Source organism: Gymnoscopelus braueri (genome assembly GCF_963280865.1).
Source record: "Gymnoscopelus braueri genome assembly, chromosome: 4".
Classification (NCBI taxonomy): Eukaryota; Metazoa; Chordata; class Actinopteri; order Myctophiformes; family Myctophidae; genus Gymnoscopelus; species Gymnoscopelus braueri.
The window spans coordinates 35,533,392-35,553,095 of record NC_137605.1 but is presented as its reverse complement, the minus strand read 5'-3'; the positions used below and the strand labels follow the sequence as shown (position 1 = coordinate 35,553,095).

Below are 19,704 nucleotides of genomic sequence, written 5' to 3'. Positions count from 1 at the left end.
ACGCTTCCCAATTCAAGCTGCTCTCTATTAGAAATGTGGTTTATTCGTCAGACCTTTATGTGGTCGGTGATGAGAGATTTACTACAGTGGTAACCTATTTTTATTACCATTAAAAGTCAGATGTCTGTCCAATGCTGGTCTTGAATGATTGTATGTGCCAACATGACAGCTTGTCAGCTGGTCAAAGTGTGTGTGTGTGTGTGTGTGTTGGGAGGCCCTTACGAGCACTTTAACATTCTCCAGTGCTTCCAATAGTGTTGACAGAGATGCCGGAGTTTCACCAGAGGTGTCCAAGCTTTTGATCCCCACTAACAGTGAAGCCCCTGTCTTCCTTTTACTTCCCTCATGCCCCTCCCTGCTGCTATTTTCTGCCGTTCTTCTCTATTTCTCCTCAATAATCATTTTTCCTCTCCTCCACATCGCTTGTCATTCCTATTCTCCCCTCCTCTGCGTATCTTGCGTATTCTCCTGTACTCTCCTCCACTTTCGACTTATCTTCCCTATTATCCTTTCCTTCCTTTCTTCTCTCCTCCACTTTACTTCTGTACTTATTCTCCTCTCCTATCCCCTCCTGCAAAACAAGCATCAGATGTGGGGTCTTAGGGTTTATTTGTCCTGCTGATGATGTTGTTGAGCTGGCATTGTGTAGGAACAGTCCCCAGGAAAGTCAGCCCTCTCTTTGATTTCAGAGAAGCGTGGCATCGCCTGCTAACAATTAATCAGTGTGGTTTAATTCTAGCTGGGGCCTGTAATTGAAGACAGGAGCTTTTGAGGAGATCAGCCAGCTCTAGCAGCTTGTTGAACACCTTAGAGGAAAGGGAATGAGGAAAACATGGACACTTTCATTTATCCATATTTGTAAGGGAAAACATTGGGGTATTTGCCAATAAACACAATATTTATCTATATTTGGCAATAATATATTTATTTTTGATCCAGCTGTGATGCAAGTTGTATTTTCTTGGCTCAGCACGAAGTGGATAAATTAGGTTTACATCTTCCTTTCCTCTGATATGGAAATGGAAGTCACTTGTCATTATATTTTTGCTTTCTTTGTTATGGATAAACACACATTAGATTTTGAAATAGACAGTTTTCATGTGTTTTGAATAAAGATGAGAGATGGAAAGACATATTTAATTTGAGAGTGCTGTGTATTTGCCAAAGTTGTGAGCAATCACTGACCTACCACGCAAAGCTCACAAGACACAGATGTCACAAGACACAGATGTCTATAAGTCAGATTTAAGATGTTATTGGTGGATTTCAAAAATACATGTGACGCACTGTGAGCTTGTAGATGGGCTATTTTCACTGTATTTCAAGTATAAAAGAGTGCATACGCGGTTTAATGAGTTTAACTCATACATGAGCTGTGACCAAAACAGCCATAAATGAATTCAGTAATTGAGTAGTCAGATTTCACTGGCTTTCAGTGTGGCTAAGGGAGACACTTGACTCATACGTTTATTATAACAGAATGAAATCATCTCCACTACTGAAGCCAGCCTGGGTTCAACTCGACATGAAAAGGAGAAACCACCAAGGTTGAATGGTTATAGCTATTCATGGTTTTATGAGCCAATAAATCATGCTGTTAGTTATGTTGTGTTCACTAAACCACATAAAAAATACATTTAACAAAAAGCCGATTATTATATATTTTTTACATAAGGAAGGATGCAGCCACAGTAACTTACTCATTGCAGGGATGAGGTGTGTTCACTTTCAACTTAAAGTCATAATGTGTAACATCTTCAATTAAACTAAAGTTAGTTTTGATATAATCTTTCATTGGTATATTTTCCACATATTTTTTCCCCCCACAATTTCTCTAAACACAATTTTTAGGTGTGAGTGTCTGCCCCGACACTCACACCAAAATGAAACTGACACAGAGTGCAATTAAAGCAATTAAAAGTGTAAATGTAAACTGCATTTTCCAAAAAGTCTCAATGACAACCTTTTCAACCTTTAAAAAATTGCACTTGTGAAATTGAAATTTACTGATTGATACATATGTTGTTGCTACAGTGTAATGTGGTGTTGTATCCATGTATTCTACAGGGCTGATGAGTGGGTGCTGAAGGGTATCTCAGGCTACATATTTGGCCTGTACCTGAAGAAGACCTTTGGAGTCAATGAGTACAGGCACTGGATCAAAGAGGTACTAGAGATTCAAAATTGTGTGTGTCATGATGCAATTTGACAGCAGAACATTATGTGCCAGTGAGGCCAGAATTACTTCAATAACTTAGGATATGTCGTTTTCCACATGGCACTGGACCAGAGTGATTCTAACTAACTGTGTTGAGAACATAGACAATAAAAAGTATGGACAACGTTACGCCCATAGACTCCTCAGACCGTAAATGAAGCAGGGGTGAAACAGCGAGACTACAGGACATTCATATGAACTGTCTCTTCCTCTATAGCCTAAATTTACAACTCTGGGGAAGCTGGGCCCTTGGTTGAGAATAATAAATCTAAATCACAAATGTCTATCTTTATAAGTACTTCACCTATATTGTAAGTACGAAAGTGCTTCTAAAGAACGGTGTTGGTATAACTAATAGATTCACAGAGAAAAGGTTTTTACGTCCATAGATTATCAACTATGATGCAACTTTCTTCAGTCTTCAAGCATTTCACTTTGGCATTTCCTTGTTGTGCAGACTGTTCTGTGGTCGTTTATGGCCGAAGATGATTCTGTTTCATGACATCATGCATGTAGCGGCATGATCTGTGTTTAGTTGACTTCTGAGGGGACAGACATGCAGAAAAACCCTGTTATAGTTGGCTAGGGCTTCGGCCACACCGTAAAAAATACTAAATGTCTCCTCATGTTCCCTAGGAGTTGGATAAGATCGTGGAATATGAACTGAAGATGGGAGGAGTTCTATTGCATCCAAGTTTCAGCGGAGGCAAAGAGAAGGACAAGTAAGACCATAAATTGATCTGAAGCCAGTAACTCATCTGGGTTTAGAGAAAGGTAATAGGACAAGTACTGTAAGTACTTACCCATCTGGGTTTTCAGCAAGTACAATATGATTCATAACCAAGCCGATGGTAAGTCAGTGGGCTGTATTCACATACTTGGCAAATATGCCTTAAAAATCCCCAAACTATTGATTTATTAATATAATTATAAGTTGTCCTGATCTTCAGGAAGTCTATACGGTCAAATCGTGTTTTTTTTTGCTCTTGTTAAAAATACATTTGACAATACACTGCATTACACCCTTGCCAGCTAACCTCACCACTAAATACTTTAAAAACAGGCATATACCTTCTCATATTATCCCGTGAGAAGCTATATGCCTGTATTTTAAGTCTTGAGTCTATGAGTAGTGATTAACTTGCAGCAATCGGTTACCCGCCTGTTGGTGCACATCATCTCACCCTGAGAACACAAAAATACAGTACTCCATGTCCCTGAATTTATTTACCCATACTACTGGACGAATCATGATGATGCTATTCATCGTTGCAGTTTCAGCTTTTATTTGTCATAAATCACATCCTTGCTGGAGAGCCTCTCAACTAATTCATGCCAACACTTAAGACAGGGGTCTGTACGCTGCTTGTCAAATTCATAATAACCTCAAAAACAACAATAATAACTTATTGTTGAATGATCATATGGTGAGAGTGCAGAGTGGCAGTAGAGATCAAAGCCATTTGAGAGAGTTGATGAGGTTTGCATGTGTTCACAGAGGAAAGAGATTTTTTGGGGGGTTAACAGAAAGACCTTCAGAAAGAGGCAAGCCCACACACAGAGAAAGATTCAGTAGTTATACAAGCACCCAGCTCTGTTTTCTGCCTGTCCACAGCTGAACTACGTCCATAGGTATGTTGTCAACAGCTTGGCTCATTGCTCATACACTTGGAGTACTGATGAGGTTAGCACACTAGTGGAGCAGAAGGAAGGAGATGTAGAAATGTGGAGTGCTGAGATATTATGTTTGGATCGTTAACCTTTTTTTCTTCTTTTTTCCCCCAGTTGTACGGTACCTACAGTAGTATGAATGAAAAAAGAAATACTTTTATTCCCCAAGGTTATATTGTAGTTGAAAAATGCATTTTTATGCGCAATAGTTATTCTATTTGTGTGTAGTTTTTTTCAATCATGCTGATTGGTTATGATTACAGTTGCTTTACTACTTTCAATGTTGAGTTTCATGTGCTGGAATCCCCTTTCCATGCAGCTGTCAAACACTGTCTGACAGGGCTGACATTTGAGTCTTTCTTTTGGTTACTTTTCATCATATAGCACTTGTCATGTTGTATGGAAAAGTACATATCTAGGCAAAGTTGGACTTATCCACTTTGTCAATTCAGCAACATGGCCTGCAAATATTTATAGAACATCAGAAGAATCATTATGTTAACAAAGGTAGTGGTGCAACATGCTATAAGCATACGTTTGGCCTTTAGCGTTTCTCGCCAAAACCAACAACATATTTGTTTTTGCCTCCACAGTCCAACACCTCACCTCCACTTCTCTATCAAACACCCCCACACGTTATCCTGGGAGTATTACAAGATGTTCCAGTGCAAGGCCCACCTGGTGATGAGACTGATAGAGAACCGCATCAGCATGGAGTTCATGTTACAGGTTAAGATGCAGACAGAATTCTCTACCTTCTAAGTTTCTCCCATATGCTCATCTAAACCTTCTGTTTGTAACCTACATACCACAACAGAAGATAGTTAAAACAATTATTCAGTCCCATTATGTTTAATTTATTTACTTTTTTTCTTTTTGTCTAAGACTTTATTTCAACATTTCAGTATCTACAATCTGAAAAAGACCCACAATCTCGACAACAAAACAAGAGAGGAAGACAAAACAAAATGAGAAACGCAACAACACAGCCTTACCCCACACATCAAACAAACAAGCATCATCTTCATATCTTATCAGCTTAATTCAAATAGTTTAAATATAAACAAAAATATATACATTAGGCATGTAACGATTTATTGTAAATCGATTAAAACTGGTGACGATTTAGATCAATTTAATAAAAAATTAACCGCGATGCAAAAAATAGTCAGAAGAAAATTTGACCAGGTGGAAAACCAGATGGAAAACTGATAGTTGCACTTGAATGTTGACATGAAATAATAATCCCGTTTAGTGTTTCATTGGCGCAAGCGTGAAAAAAATCAAAATACAGCTTGTAGTGATGCCGCTGATCAACACACGTTGAAAGGCTACGATAAAGATACCAAGGATTCGACAGTGATGTCACTGTTATGCACGGAAGTAGCACGGACGTACGCCATTATGCTCGAAGCTGGTTCTATAGATACCAAGGATTTGTCAGTGATGTCACTGACATGTGAAAAGACATGTCCAAAAGAAAATACAGGATCTTTGTAAGAGAATTGATAAAGAGTTTTCAGTCATTTGCTACTGTATTGAAAAAGAGAAACCACAGTATTGTGTAAAAAAAAAAGAAAAAGAAGAAAATACTAGATTTGTGTTCGTATCGTGAACCTAGTAGAGTGATTTGAATCGTATCGTGAGTTGAGTGAATCATCACATGCCTAATATACATACAGTAATATATAACTCAAATACCATTCCACTCCTTGGATTACATTAATCCAATCCTTCACCAGCTGAAACTTAGTATGATCCTTTAAATTCGAACCAAATGCTAAGCATTCATGTATTTTCTTTTCTGCTGTGCTCTTTCAGGTGTTCAACAAACTGCTTAGCCTGGCCAGTACAGCCTCCTCTCAGAAGTACCAGAGTCACATGTGGAGTCAGATGCTTGTCTCTACTCACGGCTTCCTCAAATCCATCTCCAATGTCTCTGGCAAAGATATCGCCCCCCTCATCAAACAATGGGTGTATCCTTCTATCTATTCATTCATTCTGTTGAGAGTGTAAGATAAGTTTTAGTCTCAAAAACAACATTTACATAATTTGGCAATTAATTAAAACAAAGTTAGTTATTTTAGGCATTAAATCGTTGAAATGAGCAACCCCAATAATAACAGTCTTGCTGACACTGGCAGATCTTATTAGCCTTAATGCCTAACCAGAGACCAGAGTTCTGTGGTGAAGTTTTTCGGCAGTTTTGCCTTCAACAGGAAGAGGAATGTTCTAGAGCTGGAGATCCGACAGGACTACACTTCGTCAGGAACTCAGAAATATGTGGTAATAATTCCTTTACTGTATGTTCTTATAACACATGGGCCATTCACATACAGGATAGAGTACTTTATATTTGTGTTTTTAGGGTGTCTTTGAGTTTAATAGCATTACAAAAGCAAATAATTCTTAAGAATTTACAGTTTGCTGACAACGGACACAGCCAAAGATTGGCCAAAAGGGTGAAAAATAAACATTTGGTTTATCGATGATCTACAAATATAACATAATAGGCATGTACTGTATATCTTTTCCCTATAGGGTCCCATAAAGGTCACGGTGCAGGAGTTGGATGGATCATTCAACCATACTCTCCAGATAGAGGAGAATAGCCTCAAACATGACATCCCCTGTCATTCCAAGAGCAGACGGTAAACACCACTGGAAATGTGTTGCATCATCTTTTGTATTTTTACCAGCTTGCAAAGCACGCTGGTCTAAGAAGAGACTGAGTCTAGTCAACACTTTCTCGACACTTTTTCATCATTGGCTGTCCTTTAAGCCAGTGGGGATACTTTCCCATACTCTGAATGGGCGGTCTCGTTCTTCCAAGCTATGGTACTAGAAACGCCTCTCGCCTCTATGGCAGTGTTGCCAGATTCTGCGAGAGAAATAAGCAACAGGTCTAAGCCAATGGGGAGCCACTAGCAGTGTTGCCAGATTCTGCGAGACAAATCAGAGAAAACAGAAAGCAAGCTGGTATACATGACTGAGTAATGTCTTGTTTCCATGTCTGGCTTCCTGTATATTCCAGTGGCCTGTGGTTATGTGCCCCATGCTCATACATTCGTTTGATCTGTTTGTTCTGTAGTGACAATAAGTGGTGTTAGTAATTCTAATTAATGAAGGTGCTCAAGTGGGCAAAAGTCAGCAGAACTGGTACTAAATTCAAGTATCACCTGTAACAACAATGTCGTTCATGAATAACCAACCAGTGTACTTCAGTGTGGCAGGGGAAGCTGTACATTATTTTCTCACAAAAGCGCTTCAAATTGCTGATAGTTTAGTTTGTTTTTTATTACTACACTGGCATTGTCCATTCGCAGGCTTTTGGAAGACCAACATAAGGCCTCATTCTCTGGTCAGATCAGCACACAAATGGTGTTGTGCAAAGCTACTATTTATAATTTCCCACATGGATAATTGCAATCAGACATAAAACAAGGGCAAATTGCACTCAGCTGCTAAATTTATGGGCGTGTTTGCGCTGTGATATCATTAGCACAACATCTTTAGTGAATCGGAACTTGAGACATGGCAGATTGCAGTTGCAAGTGATGCGCAATTTGTGATGCTATCAGCGGCCGCAATCCATTCTTTGTTAATTCACCCCTCAGAGTTAAATGAATACCCACGATTTTACTGTGCAGATCAACATGTTCTGTTGGTTTTCTGTCTCCTAGCAACAAGAAGAAGAAGATCCCTCTGATGAATGGAGAGGAAGTCGACATGGACCTCTCAGCGATGGAGTAAGACTTTAGAACTTGTTTTATTTTCCCTACATTCTCTTCCCTCTCTTTTTCAACCCCACCACAACTATCTGTGCTTCTCAAGTCTTTTCACCTGTCTCTCTCTCTGTGTGAGAAAAATGTAATTTATACCTGACTTTTGGCCTGTACACCTCCACTTTCTATACAGCGTTTTGTGTGTTTTAGGGAGGACTTTCCCACTAAGAACATTGGCCAAGGTCACACCCTCATGAAATTACCAGTGACTAACTCCAGCTGGTGACTAAATAAACTGCATGCTACTGTACCAACTGACTTAGTACGCTACATTCATCACTGCCTTCGTGACTAAGAGCATAGGTGTGCCGTTTCATTACTGAATCTATTCAGACTTCTAACCTGCGGACCACAGAGAAAGACAGACTTTTCCGCTCTCACCCACTGTGTACCTTCCTACTTAGTGGTGTCCAACTCAACGGTACCGTACCATCGGCTAGCCATAGGGCGCCAGTGGTCATGGCTGCCTCTCTGGATCATCACTGCCACCCATATGCTTTTCCAGTCTGCTGTACAGTTTAGGTTCACTTTGCAAACAGCTGGTATCCATACTATTTTCACCTTCCTACCACAGTAGGAGCACAGTTGATCCCCAAACTGTGCCAAAACATTTGGGATTGTATTCACTTTGATGTTGCTTCATGATGCAATGCATTAACCACTTGAAAACTGCCATCCCTGTTTTGGGCATGTCATTAAAGGCCACTATTCATCGTGTGGAAAAGTTATAAGGCTTTAAGCGGTTAATATTCATTATCCCATAGCCAGCCGTTAACAGACAGGTTTTCAAGACTATAACGAGGGTGTTTGGAAATGGAGACCTGACTGTTGGTTGTGGCTGTGAGTTGGAGTGACAGACTAGAGCTAGGGGTCAACATCCAAATTTGATGATGTCATTTCTATTTGCCTGTGATAATCCTGTTCATCTGCCTACTCATGAAGAATGTTCTGACTGTAGGTCTCATCTGGCAGAGGCATAGTTTCAGTCCTGTGATGGCAGGAGACTATTTAGTTTGGCAAGTGCACACTGTACACACACCCAAGCTGAACTGTATAGAGCACTACTAGAGTCTTAAAAAATATGTGAAAAGATTGAAAAGGATTGAATTTATAAGTGAGTATTGGGCCAATCCGTACACTTATTATTATTGAAGTACAGTGATGTCCTAATCCAGCCTTTTCAGTGTTTCATTTTTTTTTAAATTCTTTCAAATTATCGCTGTCTCTCCTTCACTCCCTCTCTCTGCAAAAGGAAAGTTTAATCAAAACATTCAATTTGCCAATGCCTGGAATTTGTTCTCTGCATTTAACCCATGCTAACTATTAGGAGCAATGTGTAGCTATAAAACAGCTCCCAGGTCACAGTTAGGGTTCAGTGTTTTGCTTAAGGACACTTTGACACAATGCCAGGAGAATTCAGGATCACACCTGGAACCTTCCAATTCCCATGCAACTGCTTTGTAAATCCTTTATATGCATTCACTATTGACAATTTAAAAGGATGGGCCTCGACAAGCAGGAAGAGAGATCCCAAATTTAAAGCTATATTTATTTTTTGTATGTTGATGTTGACAGTAACACTGCATTTAGGGAGGCTGGGAGATCATTAGTTGTACTGTGCAAGGGGCGCGCCAGTAGCTCATCGGTTGGAGTGTTGAACTTGTGGTTGCAGCATCCCAGGTTCGATTCTGGAAACAGACTTGTGTTGCACGATCCCCCGACCCCCCCCCCCCCCCCCCCCCGCCCTCATCCTATGCTGTTGAAGCAAATGCCTAAAAAAACGATAACCCATGAGGTCATTGCCTTGTTTTTCTCTCTTTCCTGAGCAGTGCAGACTCCCCCCTCCTGTGGATCCGTATAGACCCAGACATGTCCATTCTGAGGAAGGTGGAGTTTGAGCAGGCCGACTTCATGTGGCAGTACCAGCTCCGCTTTGAGAGGGACGTGGTGGCACAGGTGGGCTGAGTTCTCTGCACCCCACACCATTCAATTAGAACACGTTATTATTATGAGCTGGATTTTTTTTGTAGACTCACAGGCATCCAACTTGGACGATAGTTGCATTTTGCTTTTTATTTTACTCTACCATTTGGGGAATAGAAGAGTTTTTTAAACTCTAACTAATGGCTAAACATGACACTGCCAATGTCATACTGCCAGAAGGTTGCTTCAACACCTGATCATATGAGAACAACTTGTGCCATATCTGATTTTCCCAGGAGGAGGCTATTGCAGCACTGGAGAAGTTCCCTACTCCTGCATCCAGACTGGCTCTGACTGACGTTCTGGAACATGAAAACTGTTTCTACAAAGTCCGCATGCAGGCCTGCTTCTGTCTTGCCAAGGTCCGGAAACGAAAATCCATGAATTATGTATGTTTGTCTGTCTGCGAGTCTGTGGAGGACGCACTGAATGTGTGTGTCTGTGTAGGGTGGGGTATAGCCATTGTCTTCCCTGATTGGCCAACCCAACCCATCGGCTTCACAGATCGGCCAAGCTTTGCATAACGATTATGCTGCTGCACTTACATAAGTGGTAGCGTGCTCAACATAACTGTACAGATACAGAGTGTTGCCTGAAATGTCTTTTATCTGTCTGTCTGTGTTGTCTGTGTGCGGGTCCGTCTGTCTCGCATTTATGCCCATATACAGTACATCATCGACATCAATTAGCAGTTTTTCGTTCGGTCGTATGGCAGAATAAGACCGAATCTGAGCCCCATTATAACACAAAGTGACAGTTTAACATTTAAAAAGGTATGAAATATATGTGTGGTTCAACAAACAAATTTAGTGTGGTTCTATGTTAGCCTAGTGACACTGACAATGTGCCCAAGAAATTTGGCGTTGATCTGTCAGCAGTTTGCGAGATAACTCTTGACAGACGGACGCTTAGCCTCTTTCAGAGCCACATCTAACTGAATTGAACATGACCCCTCTCTTTCTCTCCAACGTTTCCTGTTCCTCTCGCAAAATTAGTTTATTAATTAGAACAAAATGCTGTTCCTTTCAAACAATAATGTGAATTCGGTACAGTTGAAGTACTTCAACATCAACACATTAGCTACCACCCAGCGAGGCCACCCACCGAACTTGCCCACACTATAAAAAAAAAAGAAGAAGAAAACCCTCAAGTGAATAATTGTGTTCTCTGACTCCAGGAAAACCTATTCTGTGGATTTGGTATATATTCTAACCTTAATCCTGCTGGATTTCCCCCTTTCGAGTTCCACCTGAACCAATATTTTCACAACATGACAAACTGAACGGAGGTCGAGATGGCAGCGTTTCAGTTCTTTCATTAAGTTAGTGTGTTTGACCACCGAGTCCTCAGTGGACTTGGTCTTAATGGCCTTTGGTTCAGGCACGGACACACACACATTTCCATACATATACACATAAATGCACACACACTTACACAATGTTTGAACACAGGATGAAATACTGTATAATTAACTTTAAACCACATTCTGATTGGTTGCGTTAGGTTTTTTCTGGCATGCCATTGGTGGGTTGTGTTGGAAGAAAGGAGGCAGGAATGGCCTGAGGGAGGAAAACATAAGGGTATATAGCATGAATAGACACACAATAACACACACTAATGAATACTCACAAAACACACAAGTCTTCACGCATACGAGCATTAAAATACCTGCGTGCATGGCCACGCGCAGACACATGCACATTTTTGCACACTCGTACGGAGACCTAGTCTTAACGGACTACTGGCCTCACCCTCTGTGTTTACATTGCTGAATGGCAACATCCTGTGTCAGTGACCCCAAGCCCCCATATTACCACACTAACACAAATGTCCACAATATCCTGTTTAACCCATAGACCACTGGAGCCACAGAGCTTTATACCTGTGGTGACTGTGTGCTTTTCATACGTACGTTTACCCTTTACTTTTTATTCCAGGTCAGAGTCTCTCGCGGCTTGCCACACATTTGGAATGGATAGAAATTACATTCATTATTATTACTTACCTTTGTTAAATTACACTATCTGAATGGTCAATCGGATAACTTAAAATGGTTCATATAGCAAACTAGAGCTCCCAAACGGGCCTGAAAACCAAACCGACCCAAGTGAGTTGAAGCCCGACCCGAGCCCTAATATCAAATCGTTGCTATTGGGCAGAAGCCTTGTGTCACCAAATTCAGACTTTTTAATGTTTACCTTTTGTAAATTAATGCCCAACTTTGTCATAAGAGTGTCGAACAAAAGTAGTGAAAATAGCCAATCTTCAAACTCACAACGTCTTGCGAGCTTGTATATCGGCTATTTTCACACATTTTCTTTTTATAATAATAAAAAGTAACAGTTTTGGACATAAGTTTTCCACCCGACACCGACAAAATACAAAACTGAGCCCAAGAGCGACCAACCCTGAGGAAAAAAAATGCCGTAGTTAGCCTATTGGTTATTGCTAGAAAAGGCTAGCAATTTACGTAGGCAGCGGCTCAAATCACAAGGTCTGAGAGCGAGAGAGAGAGAGACCGCCACATAATACTTATGGTCGCGTGTTGCTTCTCGGTTCTTCTACCAGGTGACTCACTGACTGCGGGCAGCGCGCGCGCACACACACACACACACACTCTCACTAAGTAGTTATAAACCTCACTATTATACCTCTTTCCTTCACCATTTCAGTAGCGCTACTAAGGGTGCACACCTTGGTGTTATTTACATATCTACACATACATTCACACAGGTTTGAAATAGAACCCTGCAACATTCTAACAAAAGTGCAAACCAGAAGGCCGTGAGGTGCTGCTCATGCTGATTGGCATAGTGATTTGGAGTGTCAAATCAAAACATTCACTCATTAGTATAAGGGGTCAGAAAAAAGAAAGAAGATATACCAGACCCAAGCAATTAGCATAAATTATCAGCCTGGGCTTGTATAGAACTTTGGACGGTGTTAGTGTAACATGGTAAATTCGACATTTCATCAGTGCATTCTGCAGGAACATGAATTTGTAACTTTGCCATGTTTTTCTTCTTTAATTGCAGCAGACTGCTGTCCACTCCAAGTCAGGCAGAAATGACTGAACCTGATTGTGTGTGTGTCCTCTTGCAGATAGCCAATGCCATGGTTAGCACATGGCAGGGTCCACCAGCCATGAAGTCCCTGTTTACCAGAATGTTCTGCTGTAAAAGTTGTCCCAACATAGTCAAAACGAACAACTTCATCAGTTTCCAGAGCTACTTTCTACAGAAGGTAAATTCATTAAAAAAAATTGCCATATTTAACCCTAACGCTAAAACTTAACTGTGTGCCGGTGTCAACCCCCCCCCCCCCCAACCTAACCCCTAAGTGCTTAAAACAACTATTTCTCTTGTGAGGACCAGTACAATTATTTTTCAAATTCTACTATACTTATGGGAACATTTGGCGCTCAAAGGTATATACAAGTGTGTGCACACACACACACACACACACACACACACACACACACACACACACACACACACACACACACACACACACACACACACGTGGGGATAAAACGGACCCAATCTGCAACATGCACTCTCTGATACTGTATGTATGTTGTCTTTCCTGACACAAATACGGTACAGGTCCATACAGCAGTTAAGGTCGTAATAAAGACAAACTTGCCTCTTGCTTTTCTTCTTTTCACTTACAGTTTTGTACTTTAGTCACAGTGTACCCGTTAATTATGGTCATGTTCCTGTGTGTCCTTTAGACTATGCCAGTTGCCATGGCATTGTTAAGAGATGTGCAGAGCCTGTGCCCCAAAGATGTTCTCAATTTTATCCTCGACCTCATCAAATACAACGACAACCGGAAAAACAAGGTAAAACGCATGCAAGCTACACATGCTCTTTCCAGTCCAATAATATGGTGACATTGCCATAATTACAAAGTTAATAATGCAATAATGCTCTCTCTCACTCTATCTCTCTATAGTTTTCAGACAACTACTACCGTGCCGATCTGATTGATGCGTTGACCAACTCTCTGACTCCAGCCATCAGTATCAACAACGAAGTGCGGACAGTGGACAATCTGTATGCAGACGTTCGACTCATCCTTGAGGAGATTACAAGATTCCTTAATATGGAGAAACTACTGCCTAGCTTCAGAAATACCATCACTGTCAGGTATAGTGGAGGCGGGGTGATGTCCTTTGTGTTTGTTCGAGGTATGTTATAGATAATGAAAATGTCCAGTAGGGCCCGGACCGCTGGTCTAGCGGTCCGGGCACATAGGGCCCTATTCCAGGTTCAAGTTGCTAAAGCCACTAATATCGGATTTAGGACTAGGCAAGGGGCGTTCCCCCGCAAAAGTTGCTATTCTGGGACACCTCCCTTACCCGCTAAACACGTGCGCTACCCGTTACATTATGCATAGGTGTGGGTTGGGCGTTACAATGATAAAACCAATCACCGTGCCAGATGCCATTACCTTTAAGAGAAGACTGCGCTAGCCATTATCCCCAATCCAATATACGCTCTCATCTCCCTGTCTGCAGTGTTGCCTGGTCTGATTAGTAAAAGCCACATTGGGCTTGTTTTTCTGAAGTTGCTTGTAAATAATGGTAGAACGGTTGTGAGCTTGTAGATCATCTATTTTCAAATAGCCAACATATATAAATATGCACATTGTTTAATTAATGGACGACATACATAGGTTTGAAGTGCTCATGTGGCCTGTTATAGTCGCTTCTTTTGGGCTTGTTTTCATAGACCTGGTTGCTTATTTCTCGCAAATTCTGTCAACAACTCTGCAGCCGCACTGTGGGGATTAAACATGGAGCACACACACCCGATGTTTGGCTTTTAAGCTCTGGACTTTGATTGCCTTTCAATAAAACCACATTTGATAGACCTAGGTATCACCTACATGTTACTGATTAGAGAGAATTTTATATTTTTGTAATCAGCTCATTATTTCCTGCGTAATCGATGAATAAAACTGTAAATTGAAGCATTGCATTGCGCGATGCACAAATTGTCTTCTATAAATACAATTGACACAAGGTATTGACACCCTCCCTTCTGCTGATTATAGTAAAATTTGAATCACAGAGATTTGTTGACAATAATAGCCTAGTAGTACTAGAGAGAGGTGCGCGCTGTGCGTCCTGGCCATCTCCACGAATCCATTGCAGTCTGTGCGCTCTTGCGGGTGGTTTTAGAATCCGCTGTGCGCTCTCCCAAAGCCGCACCTGTGTGTGTGTGTGTGTGTGTGTGTGTGTGGGCAGAATAGCAATCTTGGGGATATAGCGACAACACGCCCACGGGCACGCCTCCACCCGCAAATAATGGTGTCGGCATAATGGAGAACGGGTATAGCAGGTGCAGAATAGCGTTTAGGGACAGCACCAGCTCCCTTATCCGTTTTTAACGGGTAATGGATAGAAAATCGCGGTTAAAGGTTAACGGGTACGGGTATAGCCTGCCACAGAATAGAGCGGATAGGCTCTAATGTAGCCTGACCATTCCCGACGATCTTTACTGCATGTCTCTTCCCATCTCTCTCTCTGTTTGCTGTCCATCTCCACTGTACACTATCAGTTAAAGGCAGAAAAGCCCATAAAATATATAAAAATAAAATCCTTTATGATTTAGGGGAGCATTTAAACACATCTGAGATCTGTTGTTCTCTCTCTCCCTGTGCCTCTTCTTTATAGTTGTCTGAGGGCTGTCCGTCAGCTTCAGAAGAATGGTCATATTCCCAGTGACCCGTCGCTTTTCTTGTCGTATGCTGAGTATGGACACTTTGTGGATGTCCGTGTCGCTGCGCTGGAAGCATTGGTGGACTATACAAGAGGTGCAATATTTTACGAATACCAACACTTCTCTCACAGAGGATCAGACTTATTATTAATAACGATTCTCAAACTAGTCTTGTCTGTCACCATCCTAAACACACACACACATTTGTACAAACTTTTTGTCCCCCTTGTTTAATGCACTTGCATGCATACGTGCGCACACACACACACACACACACACACACACACACACACACACACACACACACACAGTTACTGTTCATTTGTACTACAATATAAATGTGCCATTTCTCTGCTAATTTCTGTATGTGTGTGTTTGGGTTTCCCTCCAGTTGAAAGGAGTTCAGCAGAGCTCCAGTGGCTTCTCAACATGGTCCAGAATGACCCAGCTCACTATGTCAGGTCAGCAGAAACACAACCCTCTCTGCAGTTTCTGTAAATCACAAATCTCTCTCTCTCACTGTGCAACACACACACGCGCGCACACACGTCATTCAGTCTACTTAATCTATTAAAGTAGATACTGTATTAAATATGGCTGCCTCCAGTTAGACAGGTACATAATAGAACCTAGGCCAAAATGTATCTTTCTCTGACCTTACAGACACAAAATATTGGGCATGCTAGCCAAGAACCCACCCTTCACCAAGGCAACAGACTCCTCTCTCTGTAATGAAGCTCTGGTCGACCAGCTATGGAAGCTCATGAACTCAGGTGAAACAGACACACACACACACACACACACAAAATTAATTTACACCTGACCACAAACAAACACACAATTTTGATTGATAGCTTGTGTCAATATTTTGATTGATATTGTATGTGTCAGTCTTTGATCAATAACTTATGTGTCAATCTTTTTTATTTAATCTTATATCAATATTTTGATTGATATCATATGTGTCAGTCTTTGATTGATATCTTAGCCATCGGTTTCTGTGGTTATTGTAACCAAAAGGTGGTGTGACTGTTTTGCAACTCGCCCATGTATACACATTTCATATTTCATATAGATATTTCAGTCCTTTTTAAAGTCATAGTGTACATATAGTAGACACAATGAATGCATAGTCAAACAAACTCAAACGTTTTATTGATGAAAGTTTCCCAACTCTTATATTGCACAGCTGTCTAACATGTTCGGGAACAAAGTATGACGCAAACCTTTATGGAAACTTATAAAGTGCATATGGCAGCTGCTCTAGAATTTTCAGCCCAGTGCTGAATTAGTTTTGAATCCAGCGCCATTACAACATAGTATTACTTTTGTCATGTTGGGGCCTCTCAGAAATGGACCTATAATCCAATCTTGGGCATCTACCCATAGGGGCTTATAGGAGTTGTATGAGGACACAGAATGCTCCTGAACTGAAAGATGGTGATGAAAATATGTTAAGTTGTTCTTGAAAGGAGATTTGCAGACTTGGTGCCTTTTAAAATACAGTATGATTTGTATTAGTAGTTCTAGAGTAGCAGTGGTAGTAATTTGCGTATTTCAAAAGCAAACTTTTTGCTCTGTGCATTTACATATTTACCTTCCAAGTTTTACCAAATATTAAGTGAATATGGACTAAAAAGGCTTCTGGCAGTGGATATTCTGCATAGTTTTGACATCTTTTAAACTTGAGCAGGTTAACAGCGATGGAGAGAAGCTGTAGAGTTGCCAGGGCCATCAACTTACGGGAAACTCTTACTTGTATCCATCACTGACTTACTGAACTGGGTATTGGAGCCAGCAGTTGCTCAGAACATCACCATTACATGTACATTTTCTAAACACTACCTTTCACTAGACGAGAATTTTACTACCTCCCTCTGGTTTACTGGACAATCAGTCTGCTGAGGAAATCTGGTGTTTCACAACCAGCTGGCATTGACTAAAAGTTCCCCATAGTCCCCTGGGGGCCAACGTAATTACACAACCTCAGACAGCTCTAATATGTGGTTTGTGTTCCTGCATAGGCGATATGCGGTTCATGTTCCTTGGTTCAAGTTCTCCATTTCGTGAGCTGGCTTTTGTTATTGTACGCAAATGAAGGATTTCTGACGGTATATTTTCATCGGGAAAGATAGACTGGAGGAAAGCTACATTTACCACCTCCTTCCTAACGTTTTACTGGACATACTTCTGACAGAGTGCTGAGGACCTGCTGGCGTTGTCTGAGCACTCTCAGTAACCCCCTGGGGAATACGGCAGTATCACAACAGGGGTTCTCTCTTTCTTCCACAGGCTTGGGTTATGGTTTCCATTTCCACATAGCCCTATGGCTAAAGTATGGTACAAACACTGCCAGACGTGGATAAAAGCTTACATTAGTTGTCACTTTTGATAAACGCATCCAATAGTTGCCAAACGCGAACATGAACCACATCAGCTTTTTTTGCTGCGCTGCCGGCAGGGTTCAAAGGAGGGCAGTGTCTGTCCCTTCGTTCTTTCCATCCGTCCAACTATTTGATCCTAAAGTATCTGTTTTTAGAATTACTTGCTGGATTGTCATGGAATTTGCTGTGCTCTCCGGAGGATGAACCTTACTGATTTTAGTCCTTTCCTCTAGCACCACCCTTAGGCCAAAATGTCGACCTCTCATGCAAAAATCTCCACCTCTCATGCCGTCAAGACAAGTGAATCTCCTGGCTGGGGTCCAAACATCGTCCAAACAGCAAAATAGTGACATCAAATAGTAGCTAACAGTGCTGATAATACCAGTATTGAAGTTAAACTGAGACATATGCCTCGTAATTATTTGACATTTCTGTAAATTAAGACTAGCTGCCTTGTATTAGTTTTTATACAGTAGGCCACTTTAAATGCCTATTGAAGACTTGTAACATAGCTCAACACTTTGTATCTATAGTCTACCCTGGTTTTAAAGAATCAACTGTACACACACACTCCCTGAATGCCAATTCAGAACCTCTGCCCCAAAATTTTCACATGGCCCTGTTATAGCGCCACCAGGAGGCCGATTTGTGCAAAACCCATTTACTCCTACAGATTGTATTCAAACGTCATGCAAATCGGTACGCAGGATCTCTATAGTCATGTGATCAACACGGATCTGTCCGATTTTCCATATTCCATCCTCATTGGCTAAGGTTGGCTTCCAAAGTTTGCAGGATTGGTCCGTTTTGAACAAAATGCCTCAAATCATGAACGCAGCTTGCGATTTCCTTGAAATTTCTCACGCACATTCCCACTAGGCCGAGGAAGAAATGCCACCCTTTTCACATTGGCCTGTTATAGCGCCACCAGCAGGTCTAATTTAGCAAAACACATTTTTGGAACAAAAGCCTCAAATCCTGAATGCAGCGTCCGATTGCCGTGAAAGGCCTAAGAAGAAATAACACCCTTTTCACATTGGCCTATTATAGCGCCACCAGGAGGCCACAATAACGTACCTGACCTGGCGGAGACCTGTGCTCCGAGGAGCACTTTTTCTAGTTTGTTCTGTTTTAAATGTAATCACAGTTATTATAAGGATGTAGTCTATCAAGCGCTGCCAACATAAACTACAGAGAAATTGTTCCCCCGGGTCCTCCAACATTATTCTCTCCCATCTATAGGCCTAGCTGTTATGCCATGTCAAAGGTTGATGGGATGGAAATGTAGGAATAACTTAAGGAGTAGGGGGTACATTTTAAGTTACAGTATAGCTTAACTTTATGCTGGAACTAACTTGCATGGTGCAGTTATAGTTAACTCTACATCAAACTACATTTGAACTTAAAACCGCTTAGACTGTTGTTGGTTGACTAGAGTTCATGCCGTTTACTCTGATCTTGCACTTTGCACAGTTGCTCTGGATAAAAGTGTGTGCTAAATTTGAAATTGTGATTTCCCTTTTCCCAATTAATTAATTGTGATTATTTGCTCAGCTGTTGCACCTTGCCCTCGTCTCCTCTGCATTACAAAAGGGTTAATAACCAAAACACTGTACATACAAGGAAGGATGCATGATATTGAAATGTTTGCCAATATCCAATAACCAATTAATTTTTGCTCCATCCAAATTGTGATTTTACCAATAATTATGATTAATAGCCGCAATTACAGTTTTACGGTTTACTGAATGAACAATGATAATCATTTTACCCACTCTTTTACACCTGTAAACTTGGAATGGGACAGTAAACTTGAAGTTGAAATTGCAAGAAAACTGCTGTTTCACAACTTGCTGGCTTTGTCTAGGGGGTTCTCTGTAGTCTTGTAAAACAGACCCCAAGATGGTTTAAATTAGCTCCACTGGGAGTCGCAC

At 41.1% G+C, this 19,704-nt stretch overlaps 1 protein-coding gene across 1 annotated transcript in view; it reads left to right on the top strand.

Annotated features, from left to right (window-relative positions):
* taf2 (TAF2 RNA polymerase II, TATA box binding protein (TBP)-associated factor) overlaps nt 1-19,704 on the top strand; it is a 36,211-nt gene that overhangs the window by 9,694 nt on the left and 6,813 nt on the right. Inside the window, exons 9-23 of the mRNA XM_080427023.1 lie at nt 2,068-2,167; nt 2,855-2,940; nt 4,483-4,618; nt 5,711-5,865; nt 6,061-6,175; nt 6,431-6,540; nt 7,573-7,638; nt 9,504-9,630; nt 9,894-10,019; nt 12,760-12,900; nt 13,391-13,501; nt 13,615-13,808; nt 15,341-15,480; nt 15,778-15,847; nt 16,050-16,159. Coding sequence (XP_080283149.1) covers nt 2,068-2,167; nt 2,855-2,940; nt 4,483-4,618; nt 5,711-5,865; nt 6,061-6,175; nt 6,431-6,540; nt 7,573-7,638; nt 9,504-9,630; nt 9,894-10,019; nt 12,760-12,900; nt 13,391-13,501; nt 13,615-13,808; nt 15,341-15,480; nt 15,778-15,847; nt 16,050-16,159 — 1,787 coding nt within the window. The remainder of the gene's footprint in view (nt 1-2,067; nt 2,168-2,854; nt 2,941-4,482; nt 4,619-5,710; nt 5,866-6,060; nt 6,176-6,430; nt 6,541-7,572; nt 7,639-9,503; nt 9,631-9,893; nt 10,020-12,759; nt 12,901-13,390; nt 13,502-13,614; nt 13,809-15,340; nt 15,481-15,777; nt 15,848-16,049; nt 16,160-19,704) is intronic.